Source organism: Canis aureus, chromosome 8, assembly GCF_053574225.1.
Source record: "Canis aureus isolate CA01 chromosome 8, VMU_Caureus_v.1.0, whole genome shotgun sequence".
Taxonomy (NCBI): domain Eukaryota; kingdom Metazoa; phylum Chordata; class Mammalia; order Carnivora; family Canidae; genus Canis; species Canis aureus.
Window position 1 is genome coordinate 8,062,478 of NC_135618.1, and position 26,826 is coordinate 8,089,303.

At 39.6% G+C, this 26,826-nt stretch overlaps 1 protein-coding gene across 3 annotated transcripts in view; it reads left to right on the top strand.

Annotated features, from left to right (window-relative positions):
* Positions 1-9,427: 9,427 nt before the first annotated feature.
* The window catches only part of AK5 (adenylate kinase 5), a 235,997-nt gene continuing 218,598 nt past the window's right edge, over positions 9,428-26,826 (top strand). Inside the window, exons 1-5 of one of the 3 annotated variants that reach the window (XM_077905099.1) lie at positions 9,428-9,604; positions 13,934-14,120; positions 19,398-19,565; positions 24,285-24,454; positions 24,555-24,668. In XM_077905099.1, the coding sequence (XP_077761225.1) occupies positions 9,545-9,604; positions 13,934-14,120; positions 19,398-19,565; positions 24,285-24,454; positions 24,555-24,668 (699 nt within the window). In that variant the 5' untranslated portion in view covers positions 9,428-9,544. The remainder of the gene's footprint in view (positions 9,605-13,933; positions 14,121-19,397; positions 19,566-24,284; positions 24,455-24,554; positions 24,669-26,826) is intronic. The other 2 variants (XM_077905097.1, XM_077905098.1) reach the window with 2 other exon arrangements.

Here is a 26,826-nt window from a genome sequence, read left to right on the forward strand (position 1 = left end):
TATAACTTGATTCAATTAGTCCCCTGCCCTCTGCATGCCCCCCCCCCCCATTTAGGCTAGTCCATGTCAATGGGTTTTGAAAATGATAATCCTAAAAAATAATAGAGCAAATAAATTTACAAATTCAAAGCATATCAAACAATGTGCCTGCAAACACTCACAAAGCAGAAGTAACATTTAAATTTATTATGAATTACTCAAATCATCATTTTAGAATATTCATTTTATACATGGCACAGTGATAAGCTGCACGGGGGTAGGTACAACTGTGAAGATATATTTTGGAGTCTGGAACAGATGATAGAAACAAATGTACATAAATAAGGTACAAGGTATGACAGAGATACAAGAACTATTTTAGAAAGCACAAAGGAAGAAATTACTTAAATCCATTAGGGCTGAATAGAGATGGCTTTTGTGAAGAAGGTGCGTCAAGCGAATCCTTACAAATAAGGGAATTTTTCAAGAAGTGAAAAAACAGAGAAAGCTCATTATGAGCTGAAAAAATCAAACAAGTAAGGGCTTAGAAATAAAAAAAGGATAGGGTTACATATGATCAGTAGAGTGGAAGATATAACTAGTAAGGTAAACTGGAATGAAATTACTGAGAGCTTAGAACTCTATGCTAAAAAAAAAAAAAACACACAGCAATTTATTCTCTATACCAGCACTTTCCACAGATTTTTATGTAATGATAGCAATGTTATATAGCTGCACACATGGCTATTTAGTACTTAAAATGTAGCAAGTTCAACTGAGAAACTGAAGTTTTAATTCTATTGTGTTCAGGTTAATATTAAACAATATATCAAATTTAAATAGCTCCTTGTGGCTAGTGTACCACACTGGACAGTGCAGACAATGTACCCACTAAAATTATTGTGCAAGAGAGTGACACGATTGGAGAAATGCTGCAGTGTTAGTTTTCTTTTGCACAATCCAAAATGTTAATTTATTTGGGGAAGGGACTTCTTTAAATTCATCGCTGCCCATGTAATCTCCGCTACATCTTTTGTTTTATGATTTCACCTAATTAGAAAAACAGTGTGAGTGTTCATTAATTCTGTTGCAGAAGAACAATTAATAGAGGAAACATGGGTAAAAGGAATAGATTTAAAAAAAAAACACTAGCAGATGGTAAATTCTGGTAAGTTTTAAAAATTTCTAGCACACCAACATGAATGCCTTGTGACTGTGGAGAAATAACACATTTCATTCCTTGGGTGGAAAGATTATATCTTACTCATCCTAAGCTGATTAATGTATGTATTACTAATAGTTTGCTCATGAGACATATAGTAGAAACACAAGAATAAGCAATATAGACACTCATAAGGGCATACTGGTTCTGACACATATGTGCAATCAAGAAATTTTAGGCCTGTAGGCTCACAGAATTGCCATTTGTCTGTCAATAATGGTAAAAAAGAATAACAAAAACTCAGATGTGTTATCTGCATTCTGTGAGAACAAAAAAATTAATTGATGTCATATGTTTCTTTTTCTCTGGGACTTATATGAGACTTAAAAAAGTTTTTACTTCAAAGCATATGTCAGAGTATTTATTTAAACCAAAACGAAAATACTTCTCTATGTATTTTAGCTATAGCTTTTAAATTTAGAAAACTTGGGAATTAAATTAAGAAAATTTAGAAATTAAATTTAGAAAAATAAGTCAGATTGAGAAAGACAAATACCATACGATTCCATTCATAAGTGGAATCTAAAAAAAGGAAAAAAAACAAAAATGAATAAACAAACAAAAAGCAGAATCAGAACTTTAAATACAGAGAACAAACTGATGTTTGCCAGAGGCAAGAGGGGAAGGAGAATGGACAAAATTGGTGAAGGGGACTGGGAAATATTAACTTTCAGTTATGAAATAAATAAATCACAGGAATCAAAGGCATAGCATAAGGAATATAGTCAATAGTGGTATAACTGGACTAATGGTAGCTACACTCGTGGGGAAAATAACATAATGTGTAAATTTGTCAAATCACTAAGTGCTATGCCTGAAACAAATGTAACATGGTGTGTCAACTATACTCAAAAAAAATTAGAGTTTCCTTGGTATTCAAGGAACTTATTTATAGTTGTTGTAGCCAAGTTAGGTTGAGTGCTAAAGATGAGGTCTAATGGAATTACAGATTTCCTATTTGTAGGTAAAATATTTATGCAGATGAATGAACATTGAAATTCTAAAGCATTGAGTTCCAAGTACATCTCTGATATGAGTGGAAATCCCTCTCTTTTACTTGCACAAGAAGTTAACTTTGTGCAACATGCGTGTTACCGTAATGTGTAGGTCATCTTTGGAGCTAAGAAGGCCGTCATAGGCCAAAGGTACTGGGTGAAAACAGACAGGTGGTCAATAAGCAGTAGGGAGAAGTCACCCTATGCCAGACCCCTTCGCAGCCAGTCTGACTTCCTTTCTCTGTATCTGCTTTTGTACCTTAGTAAACTACTTGTGGCCAACTAGTTAATAGCCCCCTCCTCTCCTCCGGCCGGAAATCATGCAGTCATCCTTGATATTTTCTTTCTCTCACGCACCACAGTCAATCTGTCAAGAAATCCTGCTTGCTCTGTCTTCAAAATAGATCTAGAACCAGTCCTCATCGCCTTTACTGACTTCAGCTCTCATCTGAATCACATAGCCTCCCACTGTAGGCCCTGTTCCTGCCTTTGCTCCTTACCACGTCATCAAAGAGAAGACGTTCCTTTTAAAATGTAAGGGGTGGGGGGGCCTGGGTGGCTCAGTCAGTTAAGCATCCGACTCCTGATTTCAGCTGGGGTCATGATTTCAGGGTCCTGAGACTGAGCCTCACATAGGGCTCTGCCCTCAGCAGAGAGTCTGCTTGAGGATTCTCTCTTCCCCTTCCTCTGCTCCCTCCATGCTCGCACTTGTTCTCTCTCTCTCTCTCTATCTCTCAAATAAAGTCTTTAAAAAAAAAATACTATGTAGGTCAGATCACATTAGTCTTGGCTTAAAACCTTTCACGAATTTCCAGTTTCATTCAGAGAAAAAATCCAAGAACTTAACACAGTTTACAAGGTCCCATGTGTTTTGACCTCCTTCCCCTCTACCCCTCTCGTCCGTCACCCTGCTCCAGCCACACCAGCTCTCTTGCTGTTGCCAAACTTGTCAGGCATCCTCCCTCCCTAGGACATTTGAACTGGATGCTCCCCCAGAAATTGGCAGGGTTAATTCCTTCACTTTCTCAAATCTTTGCTGGAATGTCACCTTCTGCATGACACCTTTGTCGCTCTCTATTTAGAATTGTAACCAGCCTCTGGTCCTCCTTATTCTTCCCTACTTTTCTTTTCCCATGGCGTTTATCACCCTCTATTTTATTTATGACATATGTTGCTTATTGTTTCTCCCTCATCGATGTATGTTCCGTGCATTTGTTTTATTCATGTAAGTGCCTGATGGCAAAGCAGTGTCAGCAATGCCTGGCATATACTAGGTATGCAAGAAACAATTGACTGAATTATCATAAAAGAATATTTTCATTGTAATGTGTACAGCCTAATTGTATATTTATAAGCCATTATATTTCTAGATATTACAAAGACATTGCTTGAGCTTGATTTTCTCTGCACCTAAAGATACTCCCACGTGATAAGTGAGGAATCCCAAAAATGACATTAACTCTTTCAAGTCATCATGATGTAACTTTAAAAGGCTTCAACATGTTTGTTTTAAATATATATGTATTTAAATAATATATATTATATATTTCTAAAGTTTACTTTTTCCTGATAGGGTATCTTCTGAGATTTCTTTGGCTGAGTTTTATGCAATCTGTAGATATGGATATAGATGGTTCATCCCTGCATTCATGTATATCTATTTTAGGCCAGGCATTGTCCAAAGCACTGTGAAAATAAAGATTTCTAGGACATGGTCCCTGCTTATGAGGAGCCCAGAACTTCACAGTGGGAGAGACGAGGCTACAAATCATCACTTACAAACAACATAGAGTTTATAGCAGCAATTGGATTTGAATGCAATCTTAAAGGCCCAAGCAAAGGGCCATGGGTCACAAATTTACTTTTGATCTGCTATTATGTGACAAAATAGCATGGAACATTTAGAAAGGCATGGCATTTAAGAATGAGGTGATCTGGGATCTGAATCCCATACTTCATCATCTTACACTTTTTTAAATGTCTCTTTATTGAAGTTTAATATACATAGGAAAGTGCATGTCTATTTGTGCAGGTGCATGAGTTTTCACAAGATACATACAAGATACATACCCACGTAAGCAAATCAAGGAGCAGCACATGAGCAAAATCCCCTGGGCCCTCGTTGAGCTCTCTCCCCTCTCACTTCACTCCCACCTGGGGAAGCACAGCCCTGGTTGCTAATGGCTAGGTTAGTTTTGTCTGTCTTTCTACTTTATATGAATAAAACCGTATAGTTTGTTATCTTCTCTGTCTGGTGCTTATTCAACATTCTGTTGGTGAGATCTGCCCATATTGTTACATGTTGCTATAGACTGTTGATTCTCATTGCTCATTGTATTCCATTTTGTGAATATAATTTATGTTTTACTGTTCATTAACAATGGAATAGTTTCCAGTTTGGGGCTATTTAGAATAATGCTTCTTGAAGATTCTAATACATAACTTTTGGTGAATGCACAAATACATATGTTCAGCTCTAGTAATTTTCTAACAATTTTCCAAATTTACATCTCTCCAACAGTGTGAGTTCACATTACCCTACAGCCTCATTACCGCTGATATTTACAGTCATTTTTTTTTTCAATTTAACCATCCTTGTGGGTATATGATGATATCACATAGTTCAATTTGCATATAAGTATTTTTTAAGATTTTATTTAACTATTCATGAGAGACAGAGAGAGAGAGAGGCAGAGACACAGGCAGAGGGAGAAGCAGGCTCCACACAGGGAACCCAATGCAGAACTCGTTCCCCGGTCTCCAGGATCAGGCCCCGGGCTGAAGGCAGATGCTCCACTGAGCCACCCAGGCATCCCTAATTTGCGTATTTTTGATGACTAATGAAATTATTACTTTTCATATATTTATTGGTCATTTGAAGTTGGATTTGGAGAGCCTCTTTTGTGATATGTCTGCTCAAGTCTTCTGTCCATTTTTCTATTGGATTGTCTTTTTCTTGATTTGTAAAAGTTCTTTATATGTTTGAGTCCTTTACTGAATATATGCACGTAAATATATCTTCCTATTCAATAAAGTGCCTTTTGTTTTCATAATGGTGTCTTTGAGGAACAGACTTTCTTACTCTTGATGTAGTGTGATTCGTAATTCATTGTTTTAATAACATAAATTTTTTAACATAATTAACATAGGTTACTTATGTCAAAGATCCTCAACTCTTATAAAGCCATTTTAAAAGATCACTATATGGAGCATGGACATGTATCTAATTACAGTGATGACAATGCTTCCGAAAAGCTATGTATCTGGAAAAAATGGAAGAGAACACAGCTTAAAAACATTTTTTAAGGGTGGTGAAGAAACATTGAAAGAAAGCCTATTTTTAAAACTTTCTAAGTGCTTTTTACCAATACATGTTTCTATGAGTCATGTACCTTTGTGTCCCCATCATAACAATCTTCCTCCACATGTCTACTTCTATCACGTTGCTAAAACAAAGTATTACATTTATCTCTACTTAATTATTACCAGCCCATCTCTGTCTACTAGGACAGTGAACCCCCTGAATCTTGTTCTTTGTATTCCCAGCTCCAATCACAGGTCCGGAACATAAAAGGTTATTTTGTAATGTTTGACGCATGAATGCATTACTTGATGAATAGATAAATAAAAAGTATTTTTTCCCAAATCTTAGCTATTCTGTTTCTATATTTATATGCTTAAAATTTTCCTACTGCTTTCAGACATCATGGAAGAGTTTTTCAATCACTTACCTCTAACCTCCTCTAACTTGGGGGTTCCTAGCCACCTTCGAGATCCAGAATCCAAATGTCTAGCTCGGTTGCTGAGCCAGTGTAGGGAAAAGAAGTAGAGCATAGGGAAATTCTGCTTTGGCTAAAGAATTGTGTTACACACCATGACTTCAGCCTGCATTTACCCCAGATTTCCCAGATCAGTATGTATGAGCCACATTTACAAAAAAAGCAAAAGCCTCAGAAAGACCTTCTAAGAAGAATCCATGTAAACAAGAGGCACATTTCCTGGGACAATACACACACATATAGTAGGTCTTAAATATTTAGGGGATTTTTTTCTGGGTAAGTGAAATATTTACAAATGGCCCAGGATACACACATGGCCCAGTTGCTTACTGTCCATCTGTACTTCTTACAGGCACTCTCCAGTGGAATGGAAGTTCCTGGACAGCTGTAATCATGTCTGTCTTCTTCCCTGCTGTATCCGAAAATCTAGCACACTCTCCCACTGTGGGAACAGAAGAGATGCTATCTGGTGACACCAGGCATGCACTAATCATCTTGATTGGTAAGAGCTTGCAGGAATGCATCCCCAAGGAAACAAGGAGTAAAGAGCCATGAACCTTTCATATACTCATCCCTAGAATTTCATACCAGGCAATGACATGAAAGCTTTCCCATGGCAATCATGTATTTGTTGATCCCTGTCCTTTCTCTTTCCCCCCTTCCAAACCATGAGCACTGTACTTCCCTCATACAGCCTTTCTCTACCTGGCCACAACTTCCTCTGCAAAAGTAATTCTGGATATCCTGCCTTTCATACATCTGAAACACGCTGAAAAGCACTGATTGCCAATGCATAAGTCTACTTGAAAACCTGCCATATTTCCAGTTATAGGCATACCTTGCTTTCTTGTGCTTTGCATATCTTGTGCTTTTTTACAAATTGAAAGTTTAATGACAACCCTGTGTCGAGCAAGTCTATTGGTGCCATTTTCCAACAGCACTTGCTCACTTCTTGTCTCTGTGTCATATTTTGGAAATTCTTGCAATATTTCAAGCTTTATTATTATTATATTTGTCATGGTGATCTGTGATCGGTGATTACAACTCACTGAAAGCTCAGATGATGGTTAGTATTTTTAGCAATAAAGTATTTTTTAATTAAGGTACATAGGTTATTTTTTAGACATCATGCTGTTGCACACCTTTTTTTTAGAGATTTTATTTATTTATTTATTCATGAGAGACAGAGAGTCAGAGACACAGGCAGAGGGAGAAGCAGACTCCCCGTGGAGAGCCTGATGAGGAACTGGATCCCAGGACCCCGGGATCATGACCTGAGCCGAAGGCAGAGCCGAAGGCAGCCGCTCAACCGTTGAGCCACCCAGGTGCCCCCGTTGCACACTTTAATATGCATAAATATAACTTTAAATGCACTAGGAAAGCAAAAAGTTCATTTGACTTGCTTTATTGCAATATTCACTTTATTGAGTCAGTCTAGAACCAAACCAGCAATATCTCTGAGGTATGCCTGGACTAGGTTTTTCAGACTTTCTAGACTACTTAGTGCAATGTAGTCTTTCTTATCCACTCATCTTTGTGTAAGTTGCCACCCTTGCCTGGATACACTAAAGCGCATTTAGAATTACATATCCATTTAGGTTACATTCCTTTCCAGGAGAGAAGATGTGAGCTGTGCTCTGTCAGATTCTTGTCTGCTGTAAAGGGTGACCTTGAAAGGTCCTGCAGGAAGTGGCCTCTTGCTTCACTTCAGCTGTGCTTCCTCACAAAGCAGGCTTCACACCACAGAGACCCCGGCACTTTTCAACTATTGTTGCACAGGGAAGGGATAATGCTTAACTATGGCCATAACCTGCTCTCAAACAAGGTAAAGAATGTCAAAAGCTGCGATTTTAAGTTATATGGCATGTTTTGAAGGCAGAAATCAATTTCTATAGAACTGGAACACCTGCCTCATTTAATGCTACCATATGACACCTGGTTTCACAAGTGTTCAGAAAACTTTATTTACTTTACAAGACTCGATTAAATCTACAGTCCCCTCCCTTGGGTAATACAAAGCTGTAGCTATAGTTAGGGCTTCAGTAGTAGTTGCTTGTGTGACAAGAAATAGAATCAAGGAAAGATCTGGGAAGATGAACATGAGATGGACATTCAGACACTGGTTTTTGGGAAACCGTTGCAGTGCTGTTTCTCCCCTCAGCCGATGTCAGTGGCCATCAGGGCCACCTTTTCTCTCACACACCCTCCCACAGTGTCAGGCCTTGCACAGTTAGAGGTTATATTCTCAGGGTGGCATGGACCATCTTTCAAACAGGCAGGGAAAGACATCTTAATGGGGGAAATGAGTCATCTTGGGAGCCAGGAGGAGGATGGGTACACCTTGATGATGGCCTGCTTCACAGGAAGATTCTTTACTCTCAGGGCTGCCTTGGCGCACCATGCAGCCCCTGGGTGCTCCCATGGCTCAGGGCCCACTGACTGCACACCCTTTAGGTGGAATTAATGATGGCACCCACACCTCCTACCAAGCTCATTTCCAATACTCCGTCTCCTGCTCTCCACCACCACCCACTTGTCCCCTCCACCTTCCCTTTCCTCTCTGGGGGGGTGGGGTGGGGGCAGCGGCTAGTTAACTAGTTGACTATTTACTAATCCTTCTATTAACGAAGATTTCAGTCTCCCTCTAAAGCCTTATCCTGAAATCCGTAGGGATCTGTGACCCTGACAAGGAAACAATTAGAAAGCAGCTAGCAAAAGTTTCCTGAAGGATAGACATACCCATAACCGAGATCTGAAAAATTCTCTTAAAAGGGTGGATTGCACACCGTGAATCCCCTTCCTTTTCTCCTTACCTCCAGCTCCCCGTGATGAAACATCGGTAACCTTAGGAATGAATGACAGATGCTGTAACATTTAGGTTTCTGCCCCCCGGGGGAGGGGGGGACGCGGGAGTAAGTCTGGGGTTGGGGGGAGGCGTGGAGGGAGGGGGCACGTTCCTAGAGCCCCCGACTCTCGCTCAGGGCACCTGCTGGCAGGTGGCCGCGCCCCCGGCGGTGGTGTGACCCGCAGGGTGGGACGGCGAGCCCCCCGCCCCCCCGACCCCCCCCCCGCCCCCGCGCAGCGTGACTGGCCGCCGCCGCAGACCCGGCTCCGGGAGGCGCAGAGCGGGAGAGGCTCCGGGGCTGCTGCCTGGCGGCCGCCGCGCCTCCACCACCGCCTCCGCCGCCGCCGAGCCTCCACCTCCACCGCCGCCGCCGAGCCTCCACCGCCGCCGAGCCTCCACCTCCGCCGCCTCCTCCGCCTCCGCCGCCGCCGAGCCTCCACCGTCCCCGCTGCGCCGCCGCGCTGCCCGGGAGCCCCCCGGGAGCCCCCCGGGAGCCGCCGCTCCGAGCCCGCAGCTCCGCCAGGCGGGGGCGGCGGCAGCGCGGAGCGCACAGGCCCGGGAGCGGCGGAGGGGGCGGTGGCCTGGGCGCGCAGAGCCGCGCGGGGGAGCGTGTGCGCGTGAGCTCCGGCGCTGCACCGAGCTCGGCGGACCCCGCCAGCCGCAGCCCGGGGGCCGCAGCCCGGGAGCCTCCCCGCCGGGGCCCCGCGGCACGCGCGGCGCAGCCATGAACACCAACGATGCCAAGGAGTACCTGGCCCGGAGGGAAATCCCTCAGCTTTTCGAGGTAGGGGGCCGGGGCTGGCCGACGGCTGGGGCGGGGGGAGGCACCCCGGGGCGCGGCGGGGCCCACCTCGGCGCCCCGGGCGCGGAGGCGGAGGCGCGTGCAGAAGCTCGCCCTGCCCGTTGGTGCGGGTCCCCGTCCGAAGGTGGGCTCCGAAGCCGCATCTCGCAGATCAAGTTTGAGCCTCCAGCAGGGCTCGGGCAGGAAGCAGGTTGCCCCGCGGCGAACCCCTCGCGCGTGGGGGCGGGGGGCTGCAGGCGGGCCAGGTGGGTGCGCGGGCGCTCAGGCCCCCCGGGGACTCGAAGCCCTGGGGTCGGGAGCCCGGGCCCCTCCGCGCGCCGAGGGTGAGGACCCGGCGGGGAGGGGACGTGGGGACGGAAGCAGCCGGAGCGGGGACAGCTCGGGGCACAGGGATGAGGGATGAAGATGCAAAAACCAAATCCAGACCCGTCGAGCGCAGCGGGTCGCCCGGGAGGCAGGTCCCCCGCGCCGCGCTGCGCTCTCGGTGAACCAACTCCTGAGCACGTTTCCCGTGGCCTTGGCAGGGACCGTCCTCCCTCGTCGCCCCCCGGCTGCAGCTTTGCCTGCCGCCCCCGACCCACCTGGACAGCGCGAGTCGGGGAGGGAGCGGCGAGGCGGGCGTGACTCCTGTTGCTCCGTCCTCGGATCCTCGGACCGCAGCGCGGCAGCGTCTACACCGGGGACCCGGGGGATGGGGAGCACTTCGGGGACGTGGGAGAGGCGGCTTGAGCCATGAACTGGGGGGAACCCTGTTCTAGACCAGAGCCGACGTCGCGGAGCCTTTTGCCTCTTTTCCTTCTCTTTCTATTTGAATTTCGAAAAATTACTGAATTCTATGTGCTTTGGGTTAGAAACCAAACAAAACAGGGAAGCGAGCCAAGCTTCATCGATGGAGCCCTGAAAGGTGAATTCCATTCACTGCAAACCTGCCCCCCCCCCCCCCGTTTCTGAAAGATAGTAGACTGTAGACTGATCCAGTAAAACCAGGGATCATGAATTGTTCTTTCTCGTGTTCTGCTAAAAGGAATTTTAAGACACCATCTGGGAAAAGAATTTGATGCCTCTTTTCCCAAATTATCTTTAAAATGGGCCATCATCATTGCAGATCTTCATTTTCTCTCACCTCTGTAAGCCACTGGTTTCGGGTTGGTCTGAAGCCAAGATTTCCAGGTAAACCACACTGAGCACAAGCCTGGTTTGTGAAACCCAAATCTAGCAAGTGTGTTACTCATGCTTGAAAAAAATGGGAGAGGTGTTGCATAAGGACAGGTCTTGGGATAGGTAGGATTCTTTTTTTTTTTTTTAATTTTTATTCATTTATGATAGTTACAGAGAGAGAGAGAGACAGAGACACAGGCAGGGGGAGAAGCAGGCTCCATGCACCAGGAGCCCGATGTGGGATTCAATCCCGGGTCTCCAGGATCGCGCCCTGGGCCAAAGGCAGGCGCCAAACCGCTGCGCCACCCAGGGATCCCGGATAGGTAGGATTCTTAAAGAGTTGTTTTGTTTTGTTTTTTTTTTTTAATTTTCAAAAAGTGAATATGGAGCTGAAGAGCTGAAGGTTATGACATAAAAACTACTGCTGTGATCAATTTCATTTCTATACTTCTGGAAGAACAATTAGAAACATCTGCAGGAGTGTCACCTGATTACAAAGTGCTTCTTAATAGTATGACTGTTTTCTTTATAAATGTGGGCGCTGTTTTTCCTCCTTGGTAACCACAGAGATTTGTTTTTTAGTTTGTTCACGAAAATCTATACTGTGTATGCAAATAGATGATGGCAGGCATTGTTCAGGTAGTATGCATTTTGTTTTGTTTTGTTTTTCTGCATATGAATGGAAAGTTTTAAAATAGTGACACCCAGTAAAGGAAGTCCACTCCCTTAGGTAAAATGCAATAATACAATGTACTTAAATGCAATCCTGGACAATTAGAAGATGGAAAAAGACTGCTGGTGACCTCCAAAGGCTCCATCCTACCAGTGAGAATCTAGGCTTTATCCAGAACAAGACAGAAGTAAGACCTGCCAGTTCTCCATGGGATAAATATAGACAGTAAAACCAAATACTTTGCTTCCAAACTGAATTTCTTTCTGTCAAACCATAATAATGGTAGGCCAAGTTTCTAAGTATATGGAATTTATCAATCAGGTATCTATCAAACCAAAAATATTGTCCTCGCTGTAGATTTCAGACACCACGGTGGGCCAAGTAATTGATTATTGAATCTACATATTGTCAAACAACTAGATGTATCTAACTGACCTTTTCAGATTTTCTCCTGACTTGAGACATCATATGCATTAAATGGGATACCTCTGGTAGGTTCGAGTTTGAAACATGTTTCCATTTTTAGATTAAATGTTTAAAATAAAAACTACTTTCCCCTGATATTGTCATGATTTCTTGACTCTAACCTCAGGGGGTATGTATTGATCTTACATTACTGTACCTTAGAGTAGAGATTTAGCAATTAATTTGAATTCTGGTGAAAGTCAAATTAGATTATTCAGGTTCTCAAAGGATTAACTCAGACTGAATAATAACGTCAGCTGGTTGGCTATCTTGGATCCCTGATGGTGGCTGACTATTTGAAGGGTTAAAATTATCCATGAAGGAGTGGAACTCATTCCTTCTAAAATCAGTACACTTTGGGGAGCCAGATTTCTTTAAGGAAGCTGGAAATGTGTATTTTCCAGTTAAAAAAAAAAATTCATTGAATATGTTCACTCATTTTAGTTAATAATAGGAATTTAAAAAGAGAAAACTTGACTGATTCATATTGTAGTTGGATTATGTATGGGCACAGATAATCTGGCATTTTATTTTTATTCCATATCATACTTTTGCAAGATATGTAGAGAGGAATATGTGAGTTTTGGAATAAAAAAAACATTGAGTTGAAATCCTGGGCCTCCAAGTTTCCAGCTCAATAACCTTGATCAACTCATTAACATCTCCGAGCCATGGTTTCCTAATCTATAAAATGGGGGTAATAATACCACATAGGACTGAAGAGTGCATTGGGTGAGCTAAGGCACAGAGTAAGCACTGCCACTGTTATTAATATAGGAATGTGAGGAGTTAAACACAATGTGTGTGTGTGTGTGTGTATGTAACACAGGTCTTGACACACAAACTGAATGTGGATGCCCAGATTGGTTTTTTCCTCTCGCTCTGCTGTTGAACTCCTCTGAGCACTCCAGCCCACGCTATTTGGGATTTGAGAGAACGAATGCACCTAGAAAGAGCAAATTGCACAAGAATAATTTGAAAATAAAATACTGTATTTGACAAAGATGTCAGCCTTTAAAGGGTGTGTGTGTGTGTGTTGTACATTGATAATGTATGTTGGAGATAATAATCCTCTATGCTTTTTCCATGAAATACTGTAAAGGAAAATATTCTGCACATCACTCCAGTTCCCAGGAGTCACCATTTCCAAATTTGTAGCATTTTTAGAAATTAGTACATGTGACACATTGGACACCAGACTTTCCTCTGTAACCTCAATGGATATTGTGGACATTATATATCAAATAGCATTTTTTTTAAAGTCTCAGACTATGTTTTGAGTAAAAAATTTTTCCTAATTAGAAAATAGTCCAATATGCAACCTCCAATGTGCCAGGGACAATGTCAGGAGCTAGAGACTGAAAAATAAAAAAGACCCAATCTGTGTTGTTGAAGAGTTTACAGTTTAGAACATGAGGCCAATACATAAACTGATGGTTTCAGTTAAAATGACAGGCAAGATGGTTTTTTTCTGGGTAATGTGGAATGCAAAGGAAGAGGTCCACAAACCTACCTGGGAGCTTAGGGGAGGCCTCCTGATAATAATAATGTTACCAAAACCCACCAACATCTATTGCATATTTACTATGTGTCAGGCCCTCGATATGCACTTTACAAATATTACATTTTTAATCCTTAAAAAACTCTATGAGGAAGGTAAAACTTCATTTTGCCAATGAAGAAATTGAGGTATAGAGCCCATAAAAATGGGTGGGAATAAGATAAATAATGACTGGAGCATATTTACACGCTACACTTTATCCCACTTTGATAGGGCTCCTCCGTTTTAAGCTATGTAATCTGACTTGTTTAAAAGGCAGTGAGCTGGAAACTTATGGTCAAGAAGTCAGGGGTTATCTTAATTACTCAGCAGGTCATAATTTCAGTTGTTTATTTAAAAAACAAATGCAAAGAACAGAAACAACCCAGAATTTAAAGATAGGACATACAACCATTTTAACAAAGGTGGTTTTAAAACCTATTTTATATGGGTGTATTTTGTTGTTGTATTTCAGAGCCTTTTGAATGGACTGATGTGTTCTAAGCCTGAAGACCCAGTGGAGTACTTGGAAAGTTGTTTACAGAAAGTCAAGGAATTAGGCGGCTGTGACAAGGTGAAATGGGACACATTTGTCAGCCAGGAAAAGAAGACCCTACCTCCACTCAATGGAGGGCAGTCGAGGAGATCCTTTCTAAGAAATGGTAATGTATATGTAGAATAATGGTTTATAGTTATAATGGTTTTCTTTAAAACACACCATGTAGACTATAGGCAGTTCTTTAATTTATTAGGTTTCCAAAAGCCTAGAAAGACATTGGCCCTGAAACATGATTAATCTCTCTGCTCTGAATTCTAATCACCTTTGTGATAAGACAAACAAAATCACATGCTGCTGTCCAGCATTTCCATAAAGGCTTAATGAAATTTTGTATTTCTGACTTCATTATTTTACAAAATGAATTGCATTAGCAAACTATGAATTTTTCTTAAAATTGCAAATAAGAATCTCCCAAATAAATGGATAGACCAAATAGCTGTTATGTAACAATTCACCATTTTTTTTATTAGCTGGGAAGAGTGTGGTATAATATATTTACAAACTCAAAGTCCATATTAATGCCTCTGCATAAATGCATGTAAAGTTTATACTAGCTTATCCAACGAGCATTTATTAATGCGGAATGCAACATATTAGATTGGGCGTTTAGATGCTATAAAAGAAGTAGAAGACATGAACTTGTCTAGCAATTTTAAGAATAGTTTGGAACTAAGAATTAGAGTTCAGTAGAGGAGATTCGTGGTATATTCTGATAGCTTTCTGAATTACATGCTTATCCAAATTAGTGGTTCAACATCAGCCAAAGCCTTTTAGGCTCTGGTTGAAATTGACAAGAACAATAGTATGTGCAAAATGGAATCATTTTCAGTCAGGGGAAACTATATTTATTTTTTCCCAGTGGGCAAGATCATTATATTTTCAAAATTCACATCACTTTCAAAAATAGTACTATGAAAAGTTTTAGCTATACAGACAGAATTTGAAGTATTTATAATACAAGTATTACAAGTATTTGTACCAAATAAAGAGAGACATAAACTTCAGTTTAATTAGTATGCCCCACTTAGATTTTTTTTGAATGCAGCATGGAGAAAAGTCATGGTGTGTTAATTTTTAAGAAACACAAGCAGAAAGGATAAGCAGAACCAACATTTTCTCAGAAGCATCTCTGGAGAGTAGAATCCTTCCCTATCCATGTGGGAATCATCACTAGTTGATACAGGCCTGAATGCTCAAGTGCCAGTTACCTCTGAGACTCAGTCAATTTCTGCTTTGGTGAACCAAATGATGTCTTCATGGGCTTGAAGAGTTCATGTACCTTCCCCAAATGGCTAACTTACTTCCCTGGGTGTTGTCATACCGTTAGAATCTGGCTCGGGGTTAAATACAAATACCATGCCCTTGTTAAATCAAGTGAGATTAGTATGGGGAATACTTTCTAGACCTTAAGGCACTAACAAACCTTAGGTATTAATGAATCTCGTCTAAAATATTTTTACATTTTTAAGTTTAAATCTAAGAGGATATGATATTACCTTAGCCCAAAAGCTGCTGTCAGAGTGGGTATGAAAAGTGACTTTTGCAACAAAATAAAATCCAAATGCTTCCATTTCATACTATTACTTGGCTTGATTATACACAGAAGCCAGGCAGGCCAAGTATATAATAGACAACAGTGGGGACTGCGGTCAAATTAGAGAGAACAGTCATTGTCTAAAGGCAGTCATGTACAAATTTTAGAAACACACTGAGCTGAACAAAACACATCTCTGGGGCTATATTGGGCCTACAAATGACCAGTTTGGAACTCCTGATTTAGCAGGATAAGCTAAAACAGGAATGGAAAATGTAGGTCTAACTGTCATTAGAATTAAAACTGTTTGTTAATTTTAGAATCTCCATTCCATGTCTACTAATACTTTACCAGAATTCCTTCTCAGAGGTCTTCTAATTAATCTATGTACGAATAGAACCATTCAATATACAGTGATGACTGTCTTATTACATGCTGAAAGATGGAAAATGGTTTTTAAATTGACTTTTCTGTAAAAATAACATTTTATGATATGCTTTACTTGTGCTTTGTAACTTTTAGCTATAATTTATGGAATAGATTATTAAATTAAAGAAAACTGATAACTTCCCAGTAACTTAAAGCATCATGATTATTTTTAGAAATAAAAAGTGATTCATACATATTTTGCTGAAATACTGGCATAGCTATGCTAATATGTAATTATCATGAAAAATTATTCTGTGAATTAAAACATTTTAATCATTTAGGCAAATTACTTTTATACATCATTTCATACATAAAAATATGATAAAAAGCAAGGATAAATTATTGACTGAAAGGATTTTACTATCAATGTGAGATAAGCATCCATATTTTTCTGTCATATGTATACAATTGAACAAATAGTTGCAGATAAGGGGTCTAATCCCATAGCTCCAAATGTCCATAAAGCTTCTGTTCTGTCATCGTATACTCAACATGTTTAAAAAGCAATCATAGCATATTTGCTTCAAAACCAGCACTCCTTTCTTTCCTTATTTTGATGAAGTCAGTCTATGAGTCAGTTGAGCATTATAATAACAATTTATTGAACACTGCTATTTGTCATTCTTTTAAGACTGAGGATATAGCCAGTGACAAAGAACAAACATGGTACCTGCCTTCATGGAGTGCTGTAGAGAATATTATGCTAAATAAAATAAGTCAGTTAGAGAAAGACAAATACTATATGATCTCATTCACATGTCGGATTTAAAACAAAGCAAATGAGCAAACAAACAAAAAACCAGAATCCTAAATACAGAAAATAAACTGAGGGTTGCCAGAGGGGAGATTGGGAGGGGGGAGGAACGAGTGAAGTAGACAAAGGAGATTAAGCATAACTTACCTTGATGGGCACTGAGAAGTGTATAGAATTATTGAGTCATTACATTGTACACCTGAAATTAATATAACACTATGTTAATTATACTTCAGTTAAAAATAAAATATTAAAAGAAATGCTTTGGAAATACTATAGGAGTGTAGAGAGTGGACACCCTATACAGGTACAAAATATATGTATCATATATATATATATGATACATATATATACATAACAGTTTGGTATAGACTATAATGCTGAGGTTATTTTTAAAGAATTTGTGTAAGATGATGTTAATCAGGAATAATTGTTGAAACAAAAATAATGAAATTGGCAATCATTTTGATGATAGAATAAAAAACATTGGTCGTGAAAAAAAATATATATATATATAATTAAAAGCCCAGTCGGTGCTCTAGGAAATACCATATGCTATAGGATCAACCATATAAACAGGGGAGTGGAACCAAGGTAGGCTGGGGTTCAAGGTAGGCTTCCTGGAAGAAGTGATATGCTAGTGCTTGGAGACAGAAAGCTAAGTGGGTGTTAGCTAGAGAAGGATGGAAGAGTTTGAGTATATACCAGGGAATAGAGAACAGGGGTTCCTGACATTGAGGAAGAGGCTACGGTATAGATAGTAATAACAGAAGCCCACCATTTCTGGAGCAGAAGAGAGAAGGCAGGAAACTATATGAAATGCAGTGTGTTCCTTATTTATTTAAACTTGAAACCTGGTAATTGTTTTTGTAATGTCACCTCCTTTCATATCACAGATCCCAATCCTAACCGTGTTCTTCGTATCTCACCACTCATGTCCATTTCCTGTGCTACCCCTCTTAACTGAAGCCCTCATTTCTCACCTGTGCATTACAGTACCTGACTCCTAGCCGCTATTCTTTCTGCCCCCCCATCTCCCAAATCAAATCCCTTCTAACCACCACCAGATTTATCTTCCTAAAAAACATATTTCATATTTAATTATGTTCCTACTTTACCCCTCTCCCCGCCAAAAAACTTCTCTGCTGACTTTCTACCAGGTTAATGCTAAACCCTTTACTCTGGTGGTTAAGTCCCTCCACCCTATAGCCACACCTGCCTACCCATCTTCTGGTTTTTCTCTATGGGAAACCATCTGTTCTCTGTTACCAATTCAACAAATATTTATTGGACACTACGTGCCAACCATAGTTCTAAATCCCAAGGATACAGTTCCAGATAAGTAAGGTCCCTGCTTCATGGAACTGAACATTCTAATGGGAGAGGACAGTGAATGGAGACCTTTCAAATTGTGAAGTAGTAGATGCTTTGTAGAGTGACTTAGAGTGATATCCTTGAAATTAGGTGACTACTCGAGATTAAAAAGTCAGTGAAGTCCCCTTATAGGAGGTTTCATGTGAGCTGAAGTGTGAAAGACAAGCAGAGCATTTCGGGCAGTGGATTGTGGGGACAAGATTGGAAGCAGGCAGATCAGTAAAGAGTCTGTTAAAGTTGTCCAGGTAAATGCTGGTGACTTGGGCAAGAGTAGTGATAGTGCAGTTGGAGAAAAGTTTGGGTATTTGGGATATGTTTTGGATATAAAATCTATGGCAATAAATGTGAAGACTAAGGGAAGAAAATAATTGAGGATAATGCCTTGAGTTTTGCCCTGTGTTAGGGGAAGCCATTTGATTTCAAGGCAGACCAGGATACTGTTGTCAGTGCCTTTCCTATCATAAACCCTTCCCATAGTTTTCTAAAGAATATCCACTATTATTGCAGACGACTCTACTCCTTTCTTGGAACTGAAGCGAGTCCAGTGGGTCAGTAGTCAATGACCTCATCTATTGTGTCAACAGAGCATGAGAAGTTCTACCTATCAAAGAGATATGAGCACAATGACATGCTAAAATCCAGTAGTCCCCATAGCCAAGTCACTCATGGAAAGCCAAGTGGCCTCCTGTTTCTTTTATGCAGTGCCTGTTGGGTAGTTAGGGCTTCTCTTTGTCTCCTGGGATACTGACACATGGGTTGAGGACAGAAGGAGCCATGAACTACAAGAACCAAGGCTGAGCCTCGAACAACATGGGAATTAGCAGCTGTGTAAGGTTGGGAGAATTGTGAGGTTGTATATTATACAACTCCAGCGAGCACTGTTTGCAGAGATCAGGGTATATAAAAACTACCAAACAAGATTAAGCAGTACTTAAGCGGGTTCCTTCAGAACAGGGTTTGGCAAATTATAACCCACCTACTGAGTCTGGCTCCTTATCTGTTTTTATAAAGTTTTGTTAGAACACAAACTCATCCATTGTTTATATGTTGTCTCTGACCACTTTCCTGCTACATGACCAAGTTGGGTATGAGACTGTGCAAAGTTCAAAATACTAAATGGCCCATTAAGGAAAAGTTTGCAGATCACTTACAGGATGGAGTCTCCTTCCACTTGAAAAAAATCAAACTCATTTAGTTTGAAAAATTCCCTCCACTGATTGGCTAAGTACAAAAAATGTTTTATTATGCTTTTTTTTTTCCCGTTTCAAAGTTATCTTACTCTTTTGCAGTAATGCCTGAAAATTCCAACTTTCCATATCGGCGGTATGATCGGCTCCCTCCAATCCATCAATTCTCCATAGAAAGTGATACGGACCTCTCTGAGACTGCAGAGTTAATTGAGGAGTATGAGGTTTTTGATCCCACTAGACCTCGACCAAAAATCATTCTTGTCATAGGTATGAGGACAGAAAGCAAAATTCTTATAGTCTTGCTATCTTTGCTTGTATATTTACATTTCAAGAAATTATGTTAATTATGTGTATTTGCAAATACTAAGTTGGGTAAAGACAAACAATAGAAACAAAAGCTCAAGAGACAGTAGATATAAATATTTTAGCATAATTTTCAATAAAACAGAATTGTTATAATTATATAATGCCTATTGCACTTTTATAGAATCTCATTACAATGTCCTAGAAATTCTCTATCATGAATTGAAAGTATTAATTTCTTCAAGATTTATTGTCCTCTGGTTTTATCTGTTTAATTTTTAACATAGAAACTGAATCCATTAGAAGTTTTCTTTCTTTCTTTTTTTTTTTAAGATTTTATTATTTATTTGACACACAGAGAGAGAGCGTGTGAGACCAAGCAGGGGGAGCAGCAGGCAGAGGGAGAGGGAGCCTGATGTGTGTGGGGCTCTCTCCCAGGATTCTAGGATCATGACCTGAGCCAAAGGCAGATACTTAACCACTGAGCCACCCAGCTGCCTCCCATTTGAAGTTTTCTAAACATGATGTGTCTTTTGCCTTTCTAATTCAACAAAATGAATTTTTATTCACTATTAACTTTAGAGGGTAAGAATAATAATTATGATAATATGTTGGTAAAGACTCATAAATGAGTCTTCTGTATGGCAAACTGGCACTTAAAATCTAAGTTTGGTGTTTAAGACAAGCAAATCCCATAGAATAGTGTTTTATACATCACATAACATCTGAGTATTAGTCAAAATAAGAATAACAGTTGATTTTTAACATTGCTTACTATGAATGTGTATGAAAATACCAGTCTGATTTCAATTCACGAGGAATGGATATGGAAAATGTTGGAAGTCTTTTGGCAAAACGCATTGTTGACCATTCTCGCAACTTCCAACTTCCTCAAAATCTGTAAAAATCAATGAGGAGACCTGTGAACATGCAGTATGTTGTCATTGTCTCACGTTCCAGTTTGACTCAGCTTTCACAGAGATAACCAAAAGTGAAAATCGAGTGTGACGTGTTCAGGGCTCTTCTCGTCAGTAATGTTAACAGAGGGCAGATTGCATGCAGCCCCCATGCAAAGAAGTACTGTTTCTGGGAGATGCACTGATGACGGCAACTGGCAGAAAGGCAGGCAAATCAACACACCAAGCTGTAACAAGAATTTAAGTTCACCAGACTAGAAGAAGTGACATTGGTCCATCTCTCAGTGTAATGAAAATGAAATTGCAAAGATATTTGGCACTGAATTAAGGTAGTATCGTAGGTAGAAAATATAACAACTGGCTTTCTAAAAGTCATTATTCTTATGGCATATGGTAGCCACCATTATGCCGTAAATCTCTGTTCTTGAAAAGTGTGTGTGTGTGTGTGTGCACACTTAAAAGTTTGAGATTCGGGGCACCTGGGTGGCTCAGTGTTTGTGCATCTGCCTTCGGCTCAGGTCATGATCCCAGGGTCCTGGGATCAAATCCCGCATCAGGGTGCCCACAGGGAGCCTGCCTCTCCCTCTGCCTATGTCTGCCTCTCCCTCTGTGTCTCTTGTGAATAAACAAAATCTTAAAATGTTTTTAAAGTTAGAGATTATTACTTAGAAGATGAAGAAATGCTTTATTAAAACATAGAGCTACAGGTGAAGAAATTATTTCGCCGTTTTGGGATGAAATATTCTTTCATATTTCTGTTCTCAAATGTTGGTAATTATTAATAGGATGAACAAATGGAGGTGTGATTGTCCATGAAAAAGGCGGAATACCAAAATGCTCTTCTGTAAAACACATATATGAATTTTTTGTGCATTGTGAATTTTATATGAAAATGTCTAAAATATTTCAATAAACTAAGGTCTTTGGAGAAAATACAAATGCTTCAAAAAAGAACTCCACAGTTCTTTCTTACTCAGTAAAATCAATTGGCTTCCCAAGAGTGTGATTCTGGTTTTAGACTTACACACTATAAAATTGTATGTATTCCAAGAATAATGCAGAACCAATGAGTGTAAATAACTTTTAGATTTTAGAGCATTGAGATATGAGAAGAAAGGAAAAACCGAACCTTAGGTTATATGAGAGAATTGGGGCAATTTAATGACTTTTGAGGAATTATAATTGTACCCGAACCTTACAAATGTTTATTGGTATCAGGTAAAAAAGGAATGGAAGAGGTACAGATACCCACATGGTATTACATTCAAATAAAATTTCCTTTGTGGCGATGCAGAATTTTTTTAAAGCTAGACATCTTGTCACAGACATGAATATCTCTTATATTAATATAATTATAAAATCTAAGAGTTAGATGGATCCTAATATTTTTAAGTATTAGAGATAAATAAATGGAACCAAATTAAGCTCACTTTGGTTTCAGAGAGAAAATGTGAAATCAATTTGTTCATCAAACCCATGTAATAAATTAATACTATTCCTCCTTAATTGTGCTAATCATATGTTTGTGTTGTCTGCTATTTGCTTCTATTAGTTGACAAAAAAAATTTGTGTGCTATAACTTTCTTAGCATGCTTGATTTTTTTTAATTCAGTGGGATTTATAATCTCTTATAAATGAAGTTTGATAGTTTGTGAGATAAAGTGTGTCAATATAGTTTATGAAAGATAACTTTCATTCTTCAAGGATCAAATCTTCTTAAATTTGATGGGGATATTCATGTAATTTTTTACTTCAAGCCAACCCATGAACTGCATTATAGGTTAATAAGCCAGAAGCAGCTATTTAGAGCCAAAACTTACTTTTGATTTGCAAAGTAATGAATTTAATCAAGTAGTAGTTGATAATGTTAAATCTAATAGGATAGGATTTAGAGTTTCTTAGAAAGAAAATGGTTAAAAATGTAAACAAATTCCTATCCTAAGTTTAATAAAGCAGTAAAAAAGGTGAAAGCCACATGTTATCAGGTTTATTATTTGGTATTGGGGTTAAGAAGTGATTCTCATTAGTTGATCTTAGAATTCTGAACTTTGAAATTTTTATATTTTATTTATTTTTTAAAGATTTGCTTATCTATTTAAGACACACAAGCACACACACACACACACACAGCAGAGTGAGCAGAGGGAGAGGGAGAAGCAGACTCCTCGCTGAGCAGCGCGCCTGACATGGGACTTGATCGCAGGACCCTGAGATCATGACCTGAGTCAAAATCAACAGTCAGACACTTAACTGACTCAGCCACCCCAGCACCCCTGCGTTTGAACATTTTTAAAAAGGAAATAAGGCATGGCCAACTAAGTCTACCCATTCAGAACTCTTTTTAGAAAAAAATAAGCAAAACACCTGTCTTTTTTACTTATATTATTTGCAAAAAATAATTGATAATTATATATAAAACGAATTGTACTCCCTCCCATATCTGATATATTGAAATAGTAGGGAGAACACCAACTCACTTTTCTATTGAATTTTTATTTTCAATATTGCTTAATAAATCATAAATATTTTCAGTGAATATTACCAAAACATTTCATTACTTATTAGACATCAACCTTTAAAAATATTTTGTCTACAGTCAATAATTTATGCTTAAGCATAAATTTCATCTTGGTAATTACTAAGAAGTCACAAATCAGGGCTCCTGGGTCTCTCAGTTGGTTAAGCATCTGACTTCAGCTTGAGTCATGAGCCTTGAGGTCCTGGGTTCGAGCCCTGAATCATTGGGTTCCCTGCCCTGCGGGGAGTCGGCTGGTCCCTCTCTCTCTCCCTCTGACCCTCCCCTTCCCCCTGCTCCTGCTCATGGTCTCTCTCATATGAATAGAGTCTTTAAAAAGAAAAAATAAGGAGTAACAAATCAAAATCAGACAGGGCTGATTGCTATTGCTTTATTTAGAAATTTGTTCAGACTTTAGATTCAAATTAGTCTAGGTTGTTTAGAAATATAAATTAAATCTAATATGATTGGAAATAAAATCTGAGGCATAGATTTTATAATTATTTTAGGACATAAGCTTCTAAAAAATAAATGATAATTACCAACGATTAGTGTTGAGTAAGGTTGCGAAATGTTGATTACTTCATACGAATGTATCACAAAATTGAAATTATCTTGAGCTCTATGAATTTGTTCTGCTTTAAGCACCTATTCCATTCACTCTGTATTCGTGGCATAAAACTTCTTTGAAATTGAAAGGAGATGAGGCAAGTAGACCTGTGAACGGAGTTAAAAAAAAAAAAAGATTTAAATAACCTGTGTCAATATTGATGTCCCTCTGAGTTTAAGAATAATTGTTGCATTTCACCAAATTGCACGGTAGCTCTTTGTTGGCATGGAACACATTTCTATTATTTTGATCATTGTCTCTTGTGGCCCATAGATTTTTCTTTGATCACAGGGAAAACGCAATTAGGTTTTACACAGAAGAACAAGACACAGTTTCTTTCAACTGCATTGTCCAATTTTCTTTTTTTTTCTTCCAATTTTCTAAGTTAGTTATTTACTAAAATAGGTAAAGGAAAAAATGTCTCTTTCATCTAATAAAATTGATCGTAATTCTATCTTTTCCTTGGCTAAGTCTGTACTTGCTCTGCATTCAGAGGTAGAGCCGAGAATGGCACAGGTGTAAAGTTGGCTTCCCTGACAGTGGCGATCTAGACTGTATCTCAAGCTAGAGGTAGTAGCTGTGTAAAAAGGGGTTTCTTGTTGTTATCGGAAGGTCACAATTTTGCCTGTTTTAAATGACAGGTGGTCCAGGAAGTGGAAAGGGTACTCAAAGTTTGAAAATTGCAGAACGTTATGGATTCCAATACATTTCGGTGGGAGAATTATTAAGAAAGAAGATCCACAGTACCAGCAGCAATAGGAAATGGAGTCTTATTGCCAAAATAATTACAACTGGAGAATTGGCCCCACAGGTACTGCTGTGTTATTTGCTTCTAGTCTGCAAAAGATTCTTATGCCAATTGTGTCAGTCTAACTGTGGTTTCTCGACTTTCTTTTTTTTCTTTACAAAAGGAAACAACAATTACAGAGATAAAACAGAAATTGATGCAAATACCTGATGAAGAGGGCATTGTTATTGATGGCTTCCCAAGAGATGTTGCCCAGGCTCTATCTTTTGAGGACCAAGTAAGAATGTCTCTATATTTTAAATGACCTGTTTTTGCTTAAAACTTTGAGATTAAAAAAAAAAAAAAAGGTTTCTTGGAAGACTTACTGTTATTCTGAAAAAATTCTGGTCTGAAAGCAGGAAAGTACATCAGTATGGGTTGTCAAAAGGTCATTTCCTTGGCCTGTGTGCCTAAAAATTGGAGAATGTCTCTGTCAAAATAGAAAAAAAAAGGACTAATAAGAGAATTTGTTATTTTTACTTAAAAAGGCAAACCTCTCTAAATTTTATTTCAACACTTTAAGATTATGTTTTTCATCTTTAATTACTTAAAACAAGCCTGCTCTATACTGCCCAGCCATAGAAAACATCACCCTGCACTTATATTGTAACCAAATTAGGAAGCCCCCTTAACTGGGGTGTAAAATACTAACAAACAAACCTATAACAAAGTAGGGTTCAGGTTGCCAAACTTCACTCAAATTTCAGTAGGCTCTGTATGCTCAGCACCTAATACATATATTTTTAAGGGAAAATGAATCAATTAAAATATTTTGTATATCTATTTAATCTTTGAAAATCAGGGTGAGTGGTTTTTCCTGTAAAAATTTTAATTACAAAAACAGCAATGTGGTCATAAAAATTTTAATCCAGTGTAAAAAATGAAAGTCTGCAAATACCCTTATTCCGTTCCACTGCCCTCTTCTTCTGAGAAACAGAAACACTGTTAAGCTTGTTATACATCCTTCTGGGCCATTTTCTATACATTGAACACACACACAGCCACGCATGCACACGTCTGCATGCTTATATGCAAGTGCCTTTTTAATTTTCATAGCTATTTCCAAATGGTCCCCCAGAAAGACTTGTCCAAGTTATAGTCCCATCAATACTGAATGAGTGTATTTATCCAGATTCTTTCCAAATGGATATAATTCATATTTAAGATTTTTGCCAACCTGAGCAGTAAAAAACAGTATTTCATCTCTTAAATGTGCATTTAACAAGAAACTAAGTTAGATATGCCTTCAGATACTTTGCTATTTGTATTTCTTTTTTTTTTTAATTTTTATTTATTTATGATAGTCACAGAGAGAGAGAGAGAGAGAGAGGCAGAGACACAAGCAGGCTCCATGCACCGGGAGCCCGATGTGGGATTCGATCCCGGGTCTCCAGGATCGCGCCCTGGGCCAAAGGCAGGCGCCAAACCGCTGCGCCAACCAGGGATCCCTGCTATTTGTATTTCTTATGTGAATTACCTGCTTTCCTTTGCTTATATTTCTATGGACCTGTTTATCTTTTTCTTATTTAAATAAGCTTTTAGCATATTACAGATATTATATCAGAGAGAACAAAGTCAAATAAGAGGTAAATTTATGTGTCGTGTAAAAGAAGTCTGGAGTTAGGCGGTTCAAGGCCAGAAGACGGCTTCTGAAAGCCTCTCTTTGTTCAGATTGACTCTCTGGGTGCACCTGTTGTGCTGGGGTGTCTGTCTCCTCCCCTCAGGTCTTCCTCTCCCACAGTAATCCAGAACCTCCGGTGCTTTCTCAGCTCGAGGGCTTGGTTCTAATTGCTCTGGCCTTGATGAGAGAAAAACTAGAAAAATCAATTTTTTGTTGTTGCTATTGTGTCATCTGGGTCGCTATTGAAAGTGGGTGCTATGGCAGCCATGCTATGGGATTCTTGGCTATTGGCAGAAGCCTGATAGCCAGCGCAGGCATTCCCACTCAAACCCAGTCCACACTGTGTACTGAGTGACATGCATTTGGTGGGCGCACGCTGCATGAGCTTCTTGATTTTTTTCTCTGTTGCCTTTCCAACGTGCTGTGAGTCTCCCTCTTCTCCCCTGAATAATAACTCAGGCAGATCTCATGGCTTTCCTGGTCACTTTAAAATATCAACAGCTAGGGGCGTCCAGTGTCTCGGTCACTTAAGCATCTGGCTCTTGACCTGAGCTCAGGTCATGATCTCAGGGTCGTGGAATGGAGCCCCGTGTCAGGCTCGGTGCTTAGCGGGGAGTCTGCTTGAGATTCTTTCTCTCTCCCTCTCCCACTTCCCCCCTCTCCAAAATAAGAAATAAACAAATCTTTAAAATATTAACAGATAGTCTCACTTCCCAGTATTAAAAGCTTAGTCCGCAATTGTATCTCAATAAAGCTGGGGGAAATTTTTTTAATT